Raw genomic sequence first — 16000 nt, forward strand, 5'->3', positions numbered from 1 at the left:
GCTGGGCGGGTTCAGGGGTGTCCACGGGAAAGGGCCCTGGGGCACAGGGGCAGCTCGGTCCAAAGCCAGCCCCACGGAGAAGGGGGCCCGGCCCCCACCCCCCAACCTCGGGCCTCGCTGAGCCCGGCTGCACCCGTCTCCTCTGTACACTGACTCCCGGATTGGCTCCAGGAGGCTGGCGTCGGCCCCCTGCCCCCTACTTGCGGGGGGAGCCTGGCCAGGGTCCCTCCCCCGCCGCCCGCCGGGACGCACCTCCTCACGGCCCCCGAGGTGGCCAGGGCCGTCCCGTCTCTACAGGGCCGAGGACAGGGGTGGCTGGAAGCCCCCGGTGGATGAGGAAGTCCCATGACAGGGCGGCGGGCTCCCGCGGGAGGGGGCCGCGGTGGGGGCGGTGGTTGGGGCTTCCTGACCGAGGGGTGCGTGCCCACCCCAGGAGTCCGAGGACACACGGCAGCTCTTCCCAGCACTGCAGCCCTGGGTGGCCGGACGTCAGGGAGCCGCCAAAGGGGCCATGCGGGTGGCAGGTGGGGGTTGACCCCTCGGGATGCGGGGTGCAGTGGCCAGGTAGCCCTGTGGTTTCTCCAACTGCTGCATTTCCCCAGCTGCGTCCGCTCTCAGCCGCAGCCCCACCCCGCCCCAAGGTTCCCCCCCACCCACTGCACACCCCCTTGGCTCCCAGGGCCCCCCACTCCCTCCTCTGCCCTCCCAAGGTTGAGCGGGTGAGAGCCTGGGGCCTGCTCTCCCCCCAGGGGGCTCAGCTGCCACACGAGCACCAGCTGGTGTGCACGTGTCCATGTGTGCTTGTGTCTGCTCACGTGTGCATGTCTGTGCCTGTGTATGCTTGCACGTGCACACATGCACACCTTCACAGGCCCTGTGGCCACAGGCAGGACAGGCAGCTGAGACCTTCCCCAGGACTTGTCACCTGTCCCCACCGGCAGCGCCTGCGGCCCTGGCCTGAAGCGGCCCGAGCAGGGCACAGCACACACGGGGAGGCTCCATCGTCCTCAGGGGCTCCCCGGCCCGGGGACCACTCCCTCAACAGGCGGCTTCCTTTCCACGAATTCATCTGCCACATTGGTCATGCTGGATACACCAACAACTTCTCTCAGCGCGGACAGCTCCACATTTCTACACGCTGTAGCAGGAGGAGACTCAGCGACAATTTCCAGAGCCCAGGCCTGTGATTTCATCCCGTTTCCTAAGACTGGCTTCCTCATATGGTCCCCGAAGTGCTCCCCTTATTGTCTGGTGCGTGCGCACGTGTGTGTGCATGTGTGCAGAGGAGTACATGTGTGGTGTGTATGGCTGTGTAGACGTGTACGTGCACACACACAGCTGCCCCGGAATGCCCAGCGCCAGGGCTGCTTCCTTCGCACCGAGTCCCCCCAGCAGGGCCCAGAAGGGTCTCCTCGTAGCCCCTGGCCCATGTCCACGCGCCCTGTGGGCCCTCAGGTGGGGAAGCCCTGGGCGCACGTGTGCAAACAGGACCAGGGTGCAGGAGGGGCGGGGCTTGGACACGTGTCCCCCCAACCCAGCTACGCGGCCGAGTCCCCCCAGCAGGGCCCAGAAGGGTCTCCTCGTAGCCCCTGGCCCATGTCCACGCGCCCTGTGAGCCCTCAGGTGGGGAAGCCCTGGGCGCACGTGTGCAAACAGGACCAGGGTGCAGGAGGGGCGGGGCTTGGACACGTGTCCCCCCAGCCCCAGCTACGCGGCCCCTTGGGCTCACATCCTGGCTGAGGAAAGCACTGGCCACCCGAGCCCGCCTCTCTGGGTTCTGGACCTATTTTGAAAAATAAACCTCGGCTATGTGCGCAGCTCCCAAGGGTTTGCGCTGGGGCCGGGTCCCCGGTTTCCTCCCCCGCACCCTGGGGCAGCAGGGGAGACGCCGCCAGGCCCTCCCGGAGGCACACACGACAGCCGCTGCTTTCAGCTCAGTTTATTTTCAGAAGACAGACCAGCGGGATTCCGCGGGACCTCTCACTTCAAATGAGGTGTTCTTTATTAAGAAGAAAGGGACCCCTCCCTTGAGGTTTTTTTCCACAGAATGAATTTGTCTTTACAAAAAATAGTTTTTGATATACACGTGCCTACTTTGGAAAACCTTCTGTCCTTGATGGCTTTTAAAATTCTATTTTCAGATGGTGGATCCCTGGGCTTATTTTTGGTACCAACTGGTTTCTGCCTGTGCTTACTGCCCGACTGTCCCTCACCTCGTGTCCCTCTTCCAGAAAGCAGCTGGGGAGGGATTGGAAAGGGTCACTGCTGGCCTGTGGCCACCCAGCCCACAGGGACACGACCGCTTCTCAGAGCCCAAGTCTAGACCAGAGGCACAGAAACAAAAGGGGCAGGGCTGCCTTCTCCTATGTTGTGGATACCTCACCACTCTCTTTCATAGTTGCAATTTTACAGCACCTATGTGACACCTGCAAAGTTTGTGCTCGGAAAACGCTGCCAAGCAAGAGCTCTGTGAGGCTCAGGCAGCTGGTCTAGGACACGGAGACCTGGGACCAGGCTTTGTAAGGTCTAAGGCCCCCCACCCCCCACAAGCATCTATGGACAAAAGTACCTTTACCCTCAACTGTGTAAAGCTTGTGAGTAGAAAAAATTGTAAAAATGAAGCATACAAAAGGAAACATCCATATAATACATTTGCACCCTGTTTACAAGTTTCACTCTCTGAAACTGGCCAGCTTTCATGATGCCAGATCAATTACAGGAGAAAAACCCAAGTCTGCCCCACACACGAGAATCAGTGGTTTCTGTGGTGTTCTGAGGAGAAACATTTTCATTTACAGTTACAGTACATGCTGGCAACCTGTGTGATTAAGAAGCCAGCTGAAATTCCTGGCATTTAGGCAAGTAACATTTGATTGTCACAACTTAACAATTCTGAGGCAATAAATACAAGTAGAGCAGATGCATTGCTTCATTGTATCAACCGACTCCAGTTTAATTTAATACAATTTAGTGCATTTTCAGTATCTCATTCACAGTTTGACTACTGTCCAAGTACTTTGCAACAAAAACTTAAGAAACTGAAAAGCTTATGAGAAAAGAAAACTCTGGGCAAATCTGTCATTTCAAAGCTTAAAATTTTAAAGCAATTCATTCGTCCTTAAGAATATGCTGTGCAGCCTGGCCATCCAAAGCCAACCCTTCCTGGAATTTTCTAGCCTCCCTAACAGATGCTCACCATTTGATTTCCCAAGCAGCTTGTGAGAATGCTGCCATTTCCACTGAATGAGCCAGCAACCTACCCTGCAACAACTCAGTTCGCGTATGTCCATCCCACACAATTCAGCAGATAGCAGCTGGAACATCTTTTACCCACAAATGACTTTTTTTTGGCATCCTGTCCCCATCTGCAAGAACACGGAGCACAAAATGTCCCCGTTGATCGGGCGGCCCTACAGCAGGGTGGCAGAGTCCCCGGGTGTGGCTGGCTCCTCCGGGCCAGGCCTGAGGAGCTCTTGGGCAGCTTGGGTCTGGGGGGCTGGCCACCGGAGAGGGCCGGGGTGGGGGCTGCCAGGCTCACGTGCTAACCCTGGGTCTGGTTTCACTGCAGGAAGTCAGAAGGCATGTCTTGCCACCAAGCACGAGTCACTGCATGAGGGGCCGCGGCCACAGGGAGTGGGCGGCTGCGTGCACGCGCGGGCTGCAGTTCAGAGGACACCAGCAGGTGCGAGGGCTACTTATATGGTCCTGTAAGTGCCTCAGGCCGAGACAAAGCAGCATGCACTTATTATTACTTTTTTTTCACCCCAAATTTGACTCAAATTGGAAGTTACGAGGGGGGCAGATGGCCTCGTGGCACCTCAGGGCATGCGCTGCTGGGCCGACCCCTCCTTAGTCTTCAGACTGACCTCAGTGCTCGCTGCCTCGACTGGCCTGTGCAAGGAGGAATGGTCACCCCGCAGACACAGAAGGGGTGATGGGGACACACGAGGGAGCGTCAAGATCGATCAACGAGAGAATCTGCATTGCTTTGCATAAGAAAGTGCTTACATTTCTGTTTCATATTAGTGGTTTAAATACTCAGAGCTCACGTCTTCAACCTGAGGGTGTGCTTCTCGAGGACAGCCTGACAGCCCCTTAGCCAGGACTCGCGTCTATTCACTCTCACTCGGGAGTCTGGTATGCTGTCACCAAGTACTGGTGACCAGTGTCGTCTCCTTTTCCAGGTTAAAACACTTATAAGTGGGTAGTCATTTTGAACCCTCTTCAAGGACTTACGTTTTTAAAAATGAGGGTGTACATAAAGATAATGCTCTTTAATCTCTGACTCACTATCCCTTCTGACCAGCTGAGACTTCCCCCCCACCCCTGCTCATGGGCATGCATATGCTTGAAGTGCGAACAGAGAAAGACCCCACGGAGAGAAGCCAGAGGGGCCTCAGGAGCTGATGAATGCTACAGACCCCCTAGTCCCATGGGACTCCTGGGAAAGCCGCAGCAGCTGCAGCCCTCCACCTGGACCTGAGATGTATGCTTGAGGGCGGGCTCTGGAGAGAGCCGCAAGCCAGGACATGGGCCTGCACTGAGCCCCGTGGCCAGCAGACCCCGTCCCCACGGTGGTGCCCAGAGGCTCAGCCCCGGTGAGCCAGCACCGCCTCCCTGTCCTCCCACGCAGAGGCAGCTCCCCTTCACCACGCCCAGCACGGACTGTCCTGGGGCTGGAAGTGCCTCAGCATCCGCTGCTCAGCGAGAAAGCTGCCATGACACCAGTAGCCAGCGGAGTACAACATTTGGGGCATAGAAAAAAGAGAGAAGGAAAAAGCACTAATTCTGGGATTTATTCATTTAATTTAGAAAAAAAATTAAAGGAGTCCCCCTCCTCCTTTCCTTCCAAAAATGGATCAAACGCAAATACTAGCCCCTCTAGAAAAACAACCAAAAACCCCACACACCTCTCTCAAAGGGCCTGGGACCCAGACACACAAGCCAGGATGCATTAAATCAGAAGAAAACCAGATGAGATTAAAAACCTATGCCCACTGCCTCATCAACATTTCAAAAGTCTTCACAGCTCATTCATGACTCACGGTAGAATTTACACAAATGCATTAATTTTAAGAAGAGGGAACTTAATTTGGGAAACAAGAGCTATTAACTAAATGCAAAAGATTCAAATTTGAATCTCCCAGGTGAGCATTCTGCACGGCAGCTGTCTTTGCCTTTAAAATTCTTCAGGGAACATTAGAACGAGCGAATGGCCTAGAATTAAAACGCTTGCTGACAATGTCAAGGGAAGGGACAGTTCTGAGGAAGTTGCTGCCCCCGCTCCAACCTGCATGCTGGGCTGGCCGAGGGAGGCAGGGGCGCACCTAAAGCGCGGGCACTGTCCTAACACTGGGTTTCCATCTGCCTCGTTCAGTTCTGATGCCTAGAGCCCCGGACCCGCGTTTACTGGCGCTCCCTCGCAAGGGTCCCCTGTGCTGAGCTGCACCGCGTCCGCTCTCCGTGCTCCCTGTCACCAGTGAACTCGGCTCAGGGTCCTCGCCGCAAAGGGCGGCACTGTTTCACCCGGCCGTGCTTAGGGCCGAGGCAGAATTACTTTTCCCATTCATTACACAATTCTCCGTGCCTGCGAGACTTTCTTTTTTTTTACCCCCTTCTACAAAATCCAACCTGCCTACATTCAGAATGCTGGTTAGAATATATCTGAGTTAACACCCATTATTTTTTTTTTCCCTTGCTAAAAAGGATGAGGGGAGTGTGACTTTAAAAAAAAAGCAAGTTGGAAGTTCAAGAAGAAAGCCACCCAGGGGTGCAGGCGAGGCTGCGGCCACCAACCTGAGGCTGGGAGGGCCTGGTGGGGGGGCCAGGGAGCTCCTAGGTACCCCGAGGCTGCCCCCACCCCAAGCCGATCTGGGAGCAACTCTCAAAGGTTGATCCTTTCCCGGGGGACTGAGGCCAAAGCAAGCCCCTCCTGGGCAGTGCACAGGGTGAGCCTCAGGAGGGGGGCGCACATGGGAGAATCCACGGGGGGGGGGGGGACTGTGGGAAAGGCATGGGAGCAGGTAAAGCCGTGTGGGAGCCTCATGTGCCACTTGGGACTAACCACCCTCCAAGGCTGCAGCTCGGCACTGCCATTCCCCAGCCCCCTTAAGAGAGGCCCATGGGGGCTGAGGTGTGCAGAGTGCCCGGTAACCCTGGAGGCCTCCCACCGGGACCCCCAGCCCCCAGCACAGGGGAGCTGGAGCCTGGTGGCCACACGAGGAGCAGGGGCAGGGACTCTGGGACCAGCAGCAACCCTCCAGTGCGCCACTGGAACCCAGGCTGGCCAGGCGCTGGAGCAGAGTGGGTACTCCCCTGCCGCCGAGCCCCGCTAGACAACGGGGCTCACCCCGAGTCAATGTGGTTACATTCAGTATGTGCTTATCAAGGAGAGAGCCCCCCACCACAGTGCAACTGCACCCCAAAGGGCCGAGAAGCCTAGGCCGCCTAGCGGCGTGCGTCCAAGCCTCTGGGGGACTGGCACCTGTTCAGATTCGTTCCCAGGACAGCAGAAAATTCTTTGGGAGACGGTTTCCTGGGGGTGCAGAGGAAGAAGTGAGGGGCTAGGGTAAGTTCCTAAAATAACGGATTAAAAAACCAACCCCCAGACTAGACCCAAGTTTAAGAAGAAAAAGCATCCAAAGGCTCCCTCCTGCAAGCAGAGTTCTTGAGCGCTTCCCTCCCTGGGAGCCGCTTTCCCAGGCCCCCAGCCCAGAGCCAGACACTGCTCCCCAAAGGCCGGGGCCCCCCGCAGGGAGCCGAGGCCCTGCCCCGCTGGGCTGCTGTCTTCGCCTGCCAGTCCTTGCGGTCTCTACTCTTGGCTCAAGTTTTATTTGTTAATATTAGTCACCAGTTAATAAGAAAATAGTGTCTAAGTGTCTTCTCCTCTCTGTGTACGCTGTTCTGTTTTAATTGAGTTAATTGGATATCGCCATCAGGTCATGCGTGTTCAATCACAGCCATTAATTACTCCTTTTTCTTAAGTTCCTGGTTTCCGTAGCTGGAGCCTTTCTCTATCTCTGTTACGCCTATCAGCCTGCGGACTCCGAAGGAAGCTTGAAGAAAAGGAACACGAGAGGTTAACCCGCTCCTTCCCTCCAGGCTGAAGGGGAGCTACAGGGGCCCCTCCTGGGGATGCCTCTCCAGCCCCCCAGGGCAGGCGGCCGCTGGGCCCGACAGGGGAGGGGCGGTCCGGCGGAGTGCTGGCTGCAGCCCCACTCGGTGACCATCCGAGGCCACAAGCCCCCCCGACAGCTTTATCGGGCACCTGCGGACAAGCTCAGCTCGCATTCCCGCGGGGCACCAGGATGGGCCAAGACACAAGGGCAGGGCAGGCTCCCACCACTCGGACTTAGCTGGTGGTCAAGTGCCCATGTCAGGGGGTCACACAGAGGCCCTAGGCCTCCCTTTCTAGTCTCAGGACTGCGCCCCAGCCCCCCCACTTCCAAAGGAAAAAGTAGCATAAGGGAGACGCCCGGGAAAGTGGAATGGACCTGGAAAATCAGGGATGGGCAGTCCCTAGAGCTGCCGATGGGTCTACAAGATGTCCTGGTCTAGAGGCATCTGTGACAGGGCACGTGAGGACGGGTGAGCGCAGCCGTGGGTGGGGTGGGCACAGCTGGGGGGCGGGGGTGGGGGTGGCAGCGGGGTGGGCGCAGCCATGGGGTGGGTGCGGGGCGGGTGCAGCCAGAGGTGGGGTGGGGTGAGTGCAGCCGTGGGGTGGGGGTGGGGTGGGAGCAGCGGTGGGGGGTGAGTGCATGCAGCTGTGGGGTGGGGGTGAGCATACATGTGGGGGTGGGGGGCACTCTGGGCACAACCTGCATAAGGGAGCCCCAGCCCAGCAGCGAGGGCCAGGCGCTGGCCCACGTGGGGGCCTCTGGCACCGTGGTCAGTCGCTCAGGCCGACGGATAGGCAGGGATGACCAACCTGTCCTAGGAAATCTTCAGCTGCCACCCACCCGAGCCCCATCCCGGTGGCTCTAAGCAGAGGTGCCCAAGGCCCTTTGGACTAAAGGCCGCCGGCTTTGTCCCGAATGCTGTGGGGAGCCCAGCTGCCCAGGGCTCTAGAGAGGGGACCCGGGACCTGCTGCGGCCTTGGGGACACTGTGGCCCCAGCTCAGGGGTCACAAGCCGGTCTCTGAGGCCCCAGGCCCATGAGGTGCTGCTCGCCACAGGCTCAGCTTCCCGGACAAGGCTCTGCCCCCGGTCCTAACCTGAGCCCTGGCTGAGACTTGAGACCCGAGCTCTGAGTCCTAAATCTGAGTCTCAAACCCTGACCCTGAGCCCCAGCTCCGATCGCAAGCCCTGACCCTGACCCCAAGCCCTGACCTGAATGCTGGTGGCCTCACAGCCCAGTGACAGCAGTGCCAGCTCCTAGGCATGGGCCAGTATGCGGCAAGACCCCCAAAGCCTGCGAGCTGCTGTCACTCATGGTCCTTACCTGCTCCAACGAATCCCAAGAAAGTGAGGATCAGGAGGGGGGATCCGCTTGCAAAGACGCCCAAGACAAAGCTGACGAGGGGGGACAGGAGGACCGTGGCCCAGAGTAGGAAGTTCAGGAGGGTCCAGGGCCGCCGGGCGGGCTTGAACTGCTGCCCGGGGAACGTGCCCTCCCGGCTGTACATCTCCTGCAGGGCGTCCTGCGGGGCGACAGGAGGGTGACAAGGGGGCCCCTTCACACGCCGCTCTCCACGCGGGGGCACTGCTGGGCCGAGCAGGCCGCACCCAACCACCCAGCGGAGCGGGTGTGCGTCCTGCGGGCGGCAGCAGAAGGTGGCGTCCCGCTTTGGAGAGCTGTCGGCCACCAGAGTTCAAAGCCTGAAGACACACAGGGCTTGGTGGCAGCCGCCTCCTGAGAAAACCACCTGTCAGGGAAGCGTCGTGGGCGCAGAGGCTGCCCCCTGACCCGCATGGAGCCCCAAACGCCACGCTGCCCAGTGCTAGGCCCCTGGGCGGGATGTCGCCACCTTGCTTGGTTTCCCTGTCTGCCATGTGAGCCCGATGTGACAGGAGAAAGAGGAGCTCCGGGGCACTGGCAGCCATCGCATCAACGACAGTTACAGACTAACAAAGAGTATCTTCATGATGCTTTAAGGTTTTTGAAAAGAGACTGAAGCAGCCCATGATTCCATTAAAATGAAAACTGTGAGGTCTGACAGCGCATACTTGTATCATCTGTGGTTTGGAAAGCTAGACACCAAAGGGTTAACAACAAAGACCTGGGAAGTGGTCACCAGCGGTTTTGATTTTGTCCTGTCCTCTTTTCTCACCAGTTTGCTATAGTTTTGCATTATACTCATGGCCCAGCCTCCCTCCCTGCAGGCAGCCGGTGGTCCCTGCCTGTGGCTCCACCTCTCAAGGAGGTGCAGAGCTCGTGCCCAGGTGCTCCTCTAGGCGGCCCGGGGTTGGGGGGGCCCGGGGAGGGTGCAGTGCAGGTGGCCAGCGGCTCCGCCCCCAGGCATGTCTCCCCATTTGGAGCTGGGAGGACGCCCCCTTCTCGGAGGACAGGTGTGCCCCACGAGTGCTGCCTGTGCCCTCCCTGGGTGCTCTCAGCCTGTCACGCCCAGGAGAGGTGTTTGAGGTGCACGTCTACAAGCGTGCTTCCAGGCATACACAGGTGCACGTGGGACCTGAGCAAGTTTCGGGAGGAAACAAGCTGCCAGGGCCTTCGGGTGTTTCTTTCTGGTCTGTGTCACTGGAAGAAAGGTTCTGGGCAAGCTCCAAGCGGCTCTCCCGGGGTTGGTGCTGTCGCAAACCCCTCCTCCCTCTCCCCATTCCTGTTTTACCTGCTCCTTCTAGAACATCAGAAAAACATCAAGACCCCGGACCCCCTAAGCTCCCCCCATCCCTTCCCTTTCCCAAGGACACCACCCCTACCTCCGGAGAGCACCCCTTCCCCTGGACAGCCCCCTTGACTTCTGGACAGAAGCAATTCGTGCCAAGTCTCTATTATTTTCACTCCCTGCTCTCTGGCTGTTTCCTTTTTCAGTCCTAATAATGATGGTCATCACTCTTTTTAATTCAGCCTCGTGCAAGTTTTTCAATTTTATTAATATTTCTGAAAAAAAAAGCTTCTGGTGCAGGTGATTTTCTCTTTTGCAGCTTTGCTTTCTATTTAAGTAAGTTCTGCTAGTTGTATTAATTCCCTTGTTCTACTTTCTCGAGGCTTACTCTATTTTGTGTGTACATGTGCATGCATAATTAAGAGAGTAAAACACATACGAAACAATAAAACATGTAGAAGAGCTCCTGACACACAGTGAGGGCCATGTATGTCTACATCACTCTAATGTTTTCTCCTTCTGGTTATTCCTAAGACCTTCTCATCGCCCTTGGAATTCTGCAGTTCCATTACAAAGTGTGGGTGGGTGGATCCATTTTTACTGACTCTATTCAGGACTTGGGGCTTGTAGAATCTCATACCAATTATCGAATATTTTCACCTATTATCTATTACAGTTGCCCTTTACCATTATTTCTACTTTCTCCTTTTCGACCTTCTCATGGTCATATTATTAGGCCTCATGGTCTATTCTCCATATCTTTTACCTTTTCTCTCATTACTTCTATTTGCTGCATTTTTGGGTAATTCCCTCAAATCTATCTTCAGCTTTTCTCCTTCTCTCCTCAGCTGCATCCAATCTGTTGTTTAATCTGTTAACATTTTACCATCAGTGACTAGAATTCTCATAGGCCCATAAGTCCTAGTTGTTTTTTCTCAAATAGGTCTCATTTTCAATTCCTCAATCATTTTAACTATACTTATTTTAGTCTCCACTTGACAGTTCTATTAGTTGAAGTTCTTGGAGGGTTTAATTTTTCTGTTCCTTATGTCTGGTGCCCCTTGCCCACAATGTCTGCCCCCCCCACACACACACACAATGTGTTGTATTCTGGTTTGAGCTCATCTTTAGCAGAATCTTCTCTATGGAAATCTTAGGAATCTCAGGTCTGGGGTGCGTTCCTCCAAGTTTACATTTGCTTCTCTGAGGAACTCAAGGGTCATGAGCTCAGGACCACTTTCATGATGACAGCTTGTTCTGTGTGCCTTGGACCGTGCCGTTAGTTCAAATTCAGACCCTGAGCCCGTGTGAGAGCCAGCCAGTGACCCAACTGCCAGGGGCCTTTATGAACCCCAGAGAACAGTAAACTTCTGGGCCACTGCTTTGTGCTGGTTGATAGATTTTTTTCTTCCCGTCTAATGTTTCTGAGAGCCAGACTCTTAAAGGGTCCTGGCTTCCTGTGGGGTTTTCAGTTCTAATTTCCTGCCCTGAATGAGGTCAGGTTCCTTTGTTTCTACCACTAAAATGAGCACCATTAGGTCTGGGACCCAGCAAGCCCTGTCGGGAGGGCACAGCGTACTAGCTTGCAGGCCTGCACACCTGCTTTTCAGCTCTGCTTCCCTTTTTGATCCCTAGAAGTTCCCCTATTTTCTTGAGAGCTTGTCAATGCATATAAAAGGAAATTTGTTATATGTTAGCCAGAATTACTAGGTATTTCACACTGGAAGGACTTCCTGATGATCTAGCTTCCCCAAATGCTAAAATGAAAATCTGTTTCCTATGTATTATGCGTAAAAAATAGACTGAAAGTAGGTGTGAGGGGTGCTATGGGGAAGGGGCAGGACTGAGGGGGCTGCCATAAAAACCCTCCAACGTTACCTAAAGTCACACCTACTACATGGCTATCAGTCTGCTATGGATCTGTACTTCCCTTTACCTGAAAAAATGAAACAAACGTGATAAATGTCACAAGTCACGGTTATGTAAGCATGTTCTCCTTTGTACTTTTCTACAGTTTGTCAATTTCTCAAATATTAAGAAAAAAGAAAAGACAGAGAGGAGGGGTTAGAAGGAAGCACTTGGGGCCTGCAGGGCACTCCCCTGTGCAGGAAGAAGCCTGTGCCGCCTGCCTGTGCTCCCCGAGCCCCTTCCCAGGTCCATCCCGGAAGCAGCAGGGCTCTCACCTTCTCTTGGTACAGTTTATGGAGCCACTGGGCTGCTTCCTTTTCATCCAGGGGAATCTCCTCCAGAGGAAACCTCCTGTTTCATCAGAAAGATTAAGAACAAAGTCAGTTCCTAGATGACACCAAATGGAAAAGGGAGAAAGGAAGAGTAAATTATTATGCATGAGGTCCTGATTTTTCTACTCAAGTCCCACTCATGATTTCGAAAATCAACCGAAAATCACAGTAATTTCTCCCTGGCATTCTGCCGGAGTGGGCTGGAGGCGCCCGTGGGCCCAGAGGGGCCTAGAGGGGCCTGTGCCTCAAGCATCTGGCGACAAGGAGGCTGTGAGCGGCTGAACCCGCCTGGCAGTGGCCCCAGCCCCATCAAGGCAGAGGGTGCAAGCAGTGCCCGCACGCTCTCTGCCCTTCTACGCATCCATTCTTCAGAAATGATCATGACCCAGGAATGTCTCTCACCAGGCAAAGGAGATTATATATGTCATCAGCACATGATCTCAACTTGCTTCAAATATGGAAATAAAGATTTTGCAACGTCAATCTCAGATAACAAACGGCTGGTTTCAGTTAGGACACAACTCATTTACACAACCTGGGTGGCCGGCACCCCGCCCAGCTGTCTGCTAGTTTAGCGGGGTGGCTGCAGTACTGGAACCCCGAGCAGGGGGCTGAAGGTACAAGCCTGAGGGGCAGCCAGGACTTGGTCACCGTGGGGACATGTCTGCCCACCTAGGGGCCCACGTGGTGCCTGCCCCAAGGAGCCAGGTGACATCTTCACAGCTGCGGGGTAAATATCAGTGCTCTAAGGCAGCAAAACTCAAACTTTCTCATCTCTAAAATTTAAGGACCCCAAGGAGCATTCACGTACATGGGGTTCTAGCTATCGATGGCTTTAAAACCAGAGAAAACACAAGATTTCTCTCACTTGACTTTAAAAGGAAGATTGATTCATGATGTTTATCCTCTTTTGTAAAATTCTGGTATGAAAATCTCATCTCTCCAAATATACTACTTACAAAATATTTCTTGTAAATTCTATAATTCTGAGTTCTTATTTGAGAATGTGAAAGTACTTCAACATTCTCAGTCTTACTGAGAGCCAAGGATAATACAGAAAAGGAAGGTACTTGATGAATGAATATATAAGGTTCTAATCTTAAGACAGTAAAAATCTACAAAGACCATGGTGTTTCTTGAACATCAATTTCTTATGCAGTCCAAATCTAAGCTTAGAACAAAGGTTAAGTACCTTTAACCTTCACGGATAAGCTTCAGCTTCCTTTTGACAAGAGAAGAGTGCTTGCATTACAGAAGACATTAGTTTGAAGAATTCACTCTTTTTGTAAGCTTCCATATATCAAAATACCTTATGATATGTAAATGAGTTTTCTGAGATGACACTGCCTGTATTTCTATCGTCATTTTACCTGGTCTATCTAATCAGTCCTATGAATGATACATTCATTTAGGATACCCTGAATGTGATTATCTAAAGCAGAATAGCTGCCTCATGACTAATGAACTACCTGTTATTTAAGGAGGGAAAAAAGTTAAATTTTGAATTGAGTGTATAGGTTCCCTTTCCTTATAGTTTCTTTTTTACACATTAGTCAATAAACTTAAATTGTAAATGTTTGTAAAGGGTTAATTATCCTGTGTCAAACTAGTATTTAATAATTCTATCCACTTAAGGAGGAAGTAGAAGCTGAACACACTAATTCATATGCCTGTCAATCAGAAAACAAACAAACAAACAAAAAAAACAGAGAAAACACAAGACACAGTCTACTCAACAAGGGGGCAATGCTGCTGCCACACGTCCTGCAGCATTTGGGGAGCCCCACAAGTAAGTCTGGGACCCCACTTTGAGAAGCACTGCTTAAAGGATTTGCTAACTTACTGAAATGAAGTTGGGAAGTTTCTTCCTAGAGAGGTTTCAAGCTCCCTGACTGTTCCCCCCGACAAACATATATGGGAGGCAGGGGTGGGTACCTGTGGGTACTGACCTGGGGACCAGGCTGCGTGGTGCCCTCAGCCCCCCACTGGCTGGCCAGTGACCTCAGATAAGTTGCACAGGCTGCCTGGGCCGGGTTCCAGCACTCATGACCCAGCAAATCCTGCAAGGAATCTAGGAACAGTGGCAGCTCTGGATGGCAGGCTCAGCCTGAGCCGCCTCTGGCCACCCCAAATGTTCTGGTCTGAGCAGCAGCTGGTCAGGAAGTCCACCTGCTACTTCCACACAGGCCTCCTGCACTAAGCAGGGCCCCAGGCAGAGCAAGGTTATACTGGGTGTGGGCACATGTACGTGCCCATGTTCTGGGTGGAGGAAACCCGAGAGTTCCTGCTGGCCAACCCACCCCCAGCAGGACGAGAGGCCCTCCGCAGAAGGGGTGTGCGTGCTCACACGGTGACCCCCGGAAACACGCTGGGGGGCGTGGAATGCTCACAAGGTGACCCTGGGGAATGTCCTCAGGGGGGTATGGGCCAGGAACTTGTCCTGGTCCCTGCAGACCATGGCGGCGAGGGGCAGTACACCCGCGGCTCTCTGGTTGTGGACAGGGAGCGGGCATAGGCAAGCGTACCTGGGGCCTTAAACACACACAGAGGAGCACCCCTGCTTCTGTGCACACATTTGTGAAACCGACAACCGCCAGACTCAGCGAGGACCACTGGGCCGCAGGCCTGCCTGAAACCACGCCTTGAGCTGAAGCAGAGGAGGGGCAGCACCAGCCGCAGTGCCCAAGGGCTTCCTGCTAACAAGACTCTGGTGCGTTATCTTCACGTGCGGAGGGACTCTTAGGAAAGGACATACCCTCTTGTCCCTGTTTGGCCCAGATCTCGCACAGAAGTAAACTGGCCACCTGGGCGGTCCTTGCTGCCCGGGCCCTGCCCCCTCCTCATTTTGCCTCTTTGGGACCAGGGGGACACTGGTCGCAGGTTGTCCTGAAACCCCAAGGCTCAGACGGAAGCTAAAAGCTGCCCTTCCCCCTGCCCAGCCCCTTTTCCTTCTCGACAGGCAGCCCCCTCAGGCTGGAGCCACAAGTCAGGCCACAGACCAGGGCCGCCGAAGCCAGAACACTCTTCAAAGGGCCAGCATGGCCAGGCAGAGGCCCTGCTCCCCGCTCACCGAGTGCGGGGTGGGGCAGGGCTCCGGCCAAGCCCACGGTCCATGGACCCCCGCCCGAGGAGGGGAGTGAGATAACATGCGGTGAACCCTGCACTTCGGTGTAAAGACTTCCCCTGAGGAAGGGACGACACACGAGGTGGAACACACAGGGGTCCCTCTTAGTGGCCCCCCAACCGGCCACCCTCTCAACCGCAGGGCCCACAGGGCGCCCCTTGGCAGAGGCCTGGAGGAATCCTCTGGAAGCTTTTAGCTCCAGGGCGGGATTCCAGGGCCTACACCTCGGGGGCAGAGCAAGCCCCGAAGCGCCATCACCCGCGCTCCCACCTGTCTCCTCACCCACAGGTGCCTCTGGGGAACCTGCTGCCCTCCTCTCTTCCCTCTTCCCTGTCCCAGCCCAGACCCTAGCCTCATGCTTTGTATACACAAGGCACTCACTAGATGCTCCTACACCAACTTAACAACAGTTCCTGGGAATCTGGGTGAAGGTTAACTAGGGTGATGCAGGGCCTGCCGTGAACTAGCCTTTACTTTCCGGGGGATTCTGGGGCATCCCTAAGACCCGGCACCCAAGGCTGTGCATCGCAGGGTCCAAGCAGGACAGACTGAGCGCTCCGCTGGGGGATGTGGCCAGGCCGGGGTCCGGGGCTGGGGTGCTGGCCTGAGGGTGGGGGGTGCAGTGGGGAACGGACCCTGCCACCTATGGCATCGGAAGGGAGGCCGCCTGGATACCCAGGCTGGCACAGCTTATCCTTGTCATGCCCGAGACAACCCTGGTCCATGTCCATGTCAGCCCACAGGCCACCTCCTCCCAGAAGCCTCTGGGGCTTCCTCCCGGGGACACCAGCCGCTCCGTCCTTTGGGTGCCCAGAACAGTGTCCTCTCGGGCACTCTGGGTGCTGCTAGAAAGG

General features: G+C 55.1%; 1 protein-coding gene across 12 annotated transcripts in view; it reads right to left on the reverse strand.

Moving 5' to 3' along the window:
- Positions 1-1924: 1924 nt before the first annotated feature.
- Positions 1925-16000, reverse strand: part of AGPAT3 (1-acylglycerol-3-phosphate O-acyltransferase 3) — a 130124-nt gene continuing 116048 nt past the window's right edge. For all 12 annotated transcript variants that reach the window (XM_077119124.1, XM_077119116.1, XM_077119117.1 and 9 more), the window contains 3 exons: positions 11966-12041; positions 8441-8639; positions 1925-7055 (listed from right to left, as the gene is read on the reverse strand). In XM_077119124.1, coding sequence (XP_076975239.1) covers positions 6967-7055; positions 8441-8639; positions 11966-12041 — 364 coding nt within the window. In that variant the 3' untranslated portion in view covers positions 1925-6966. The remainder of the gene's footprint in view (positions 7056-8440; positions 8640-11965; positions 12042-16000) is intronic.

This window comes from Tamandua tetradactyla, chromosome 10, assembly GCF_023851605.1.
Source record: "Tamandua tetradactyla isolate mTamTet1 chromosome 10, mTamTet1.pri, whole genome shotgun sequence".
Taxonomy (NCBI): domain Eukaryota; kingdom Metazoa; phylum Chordata; class Mammalia; order Pilosa; family Myrmecophagidae; genus Tamandua; species Tamandua tetradactyla.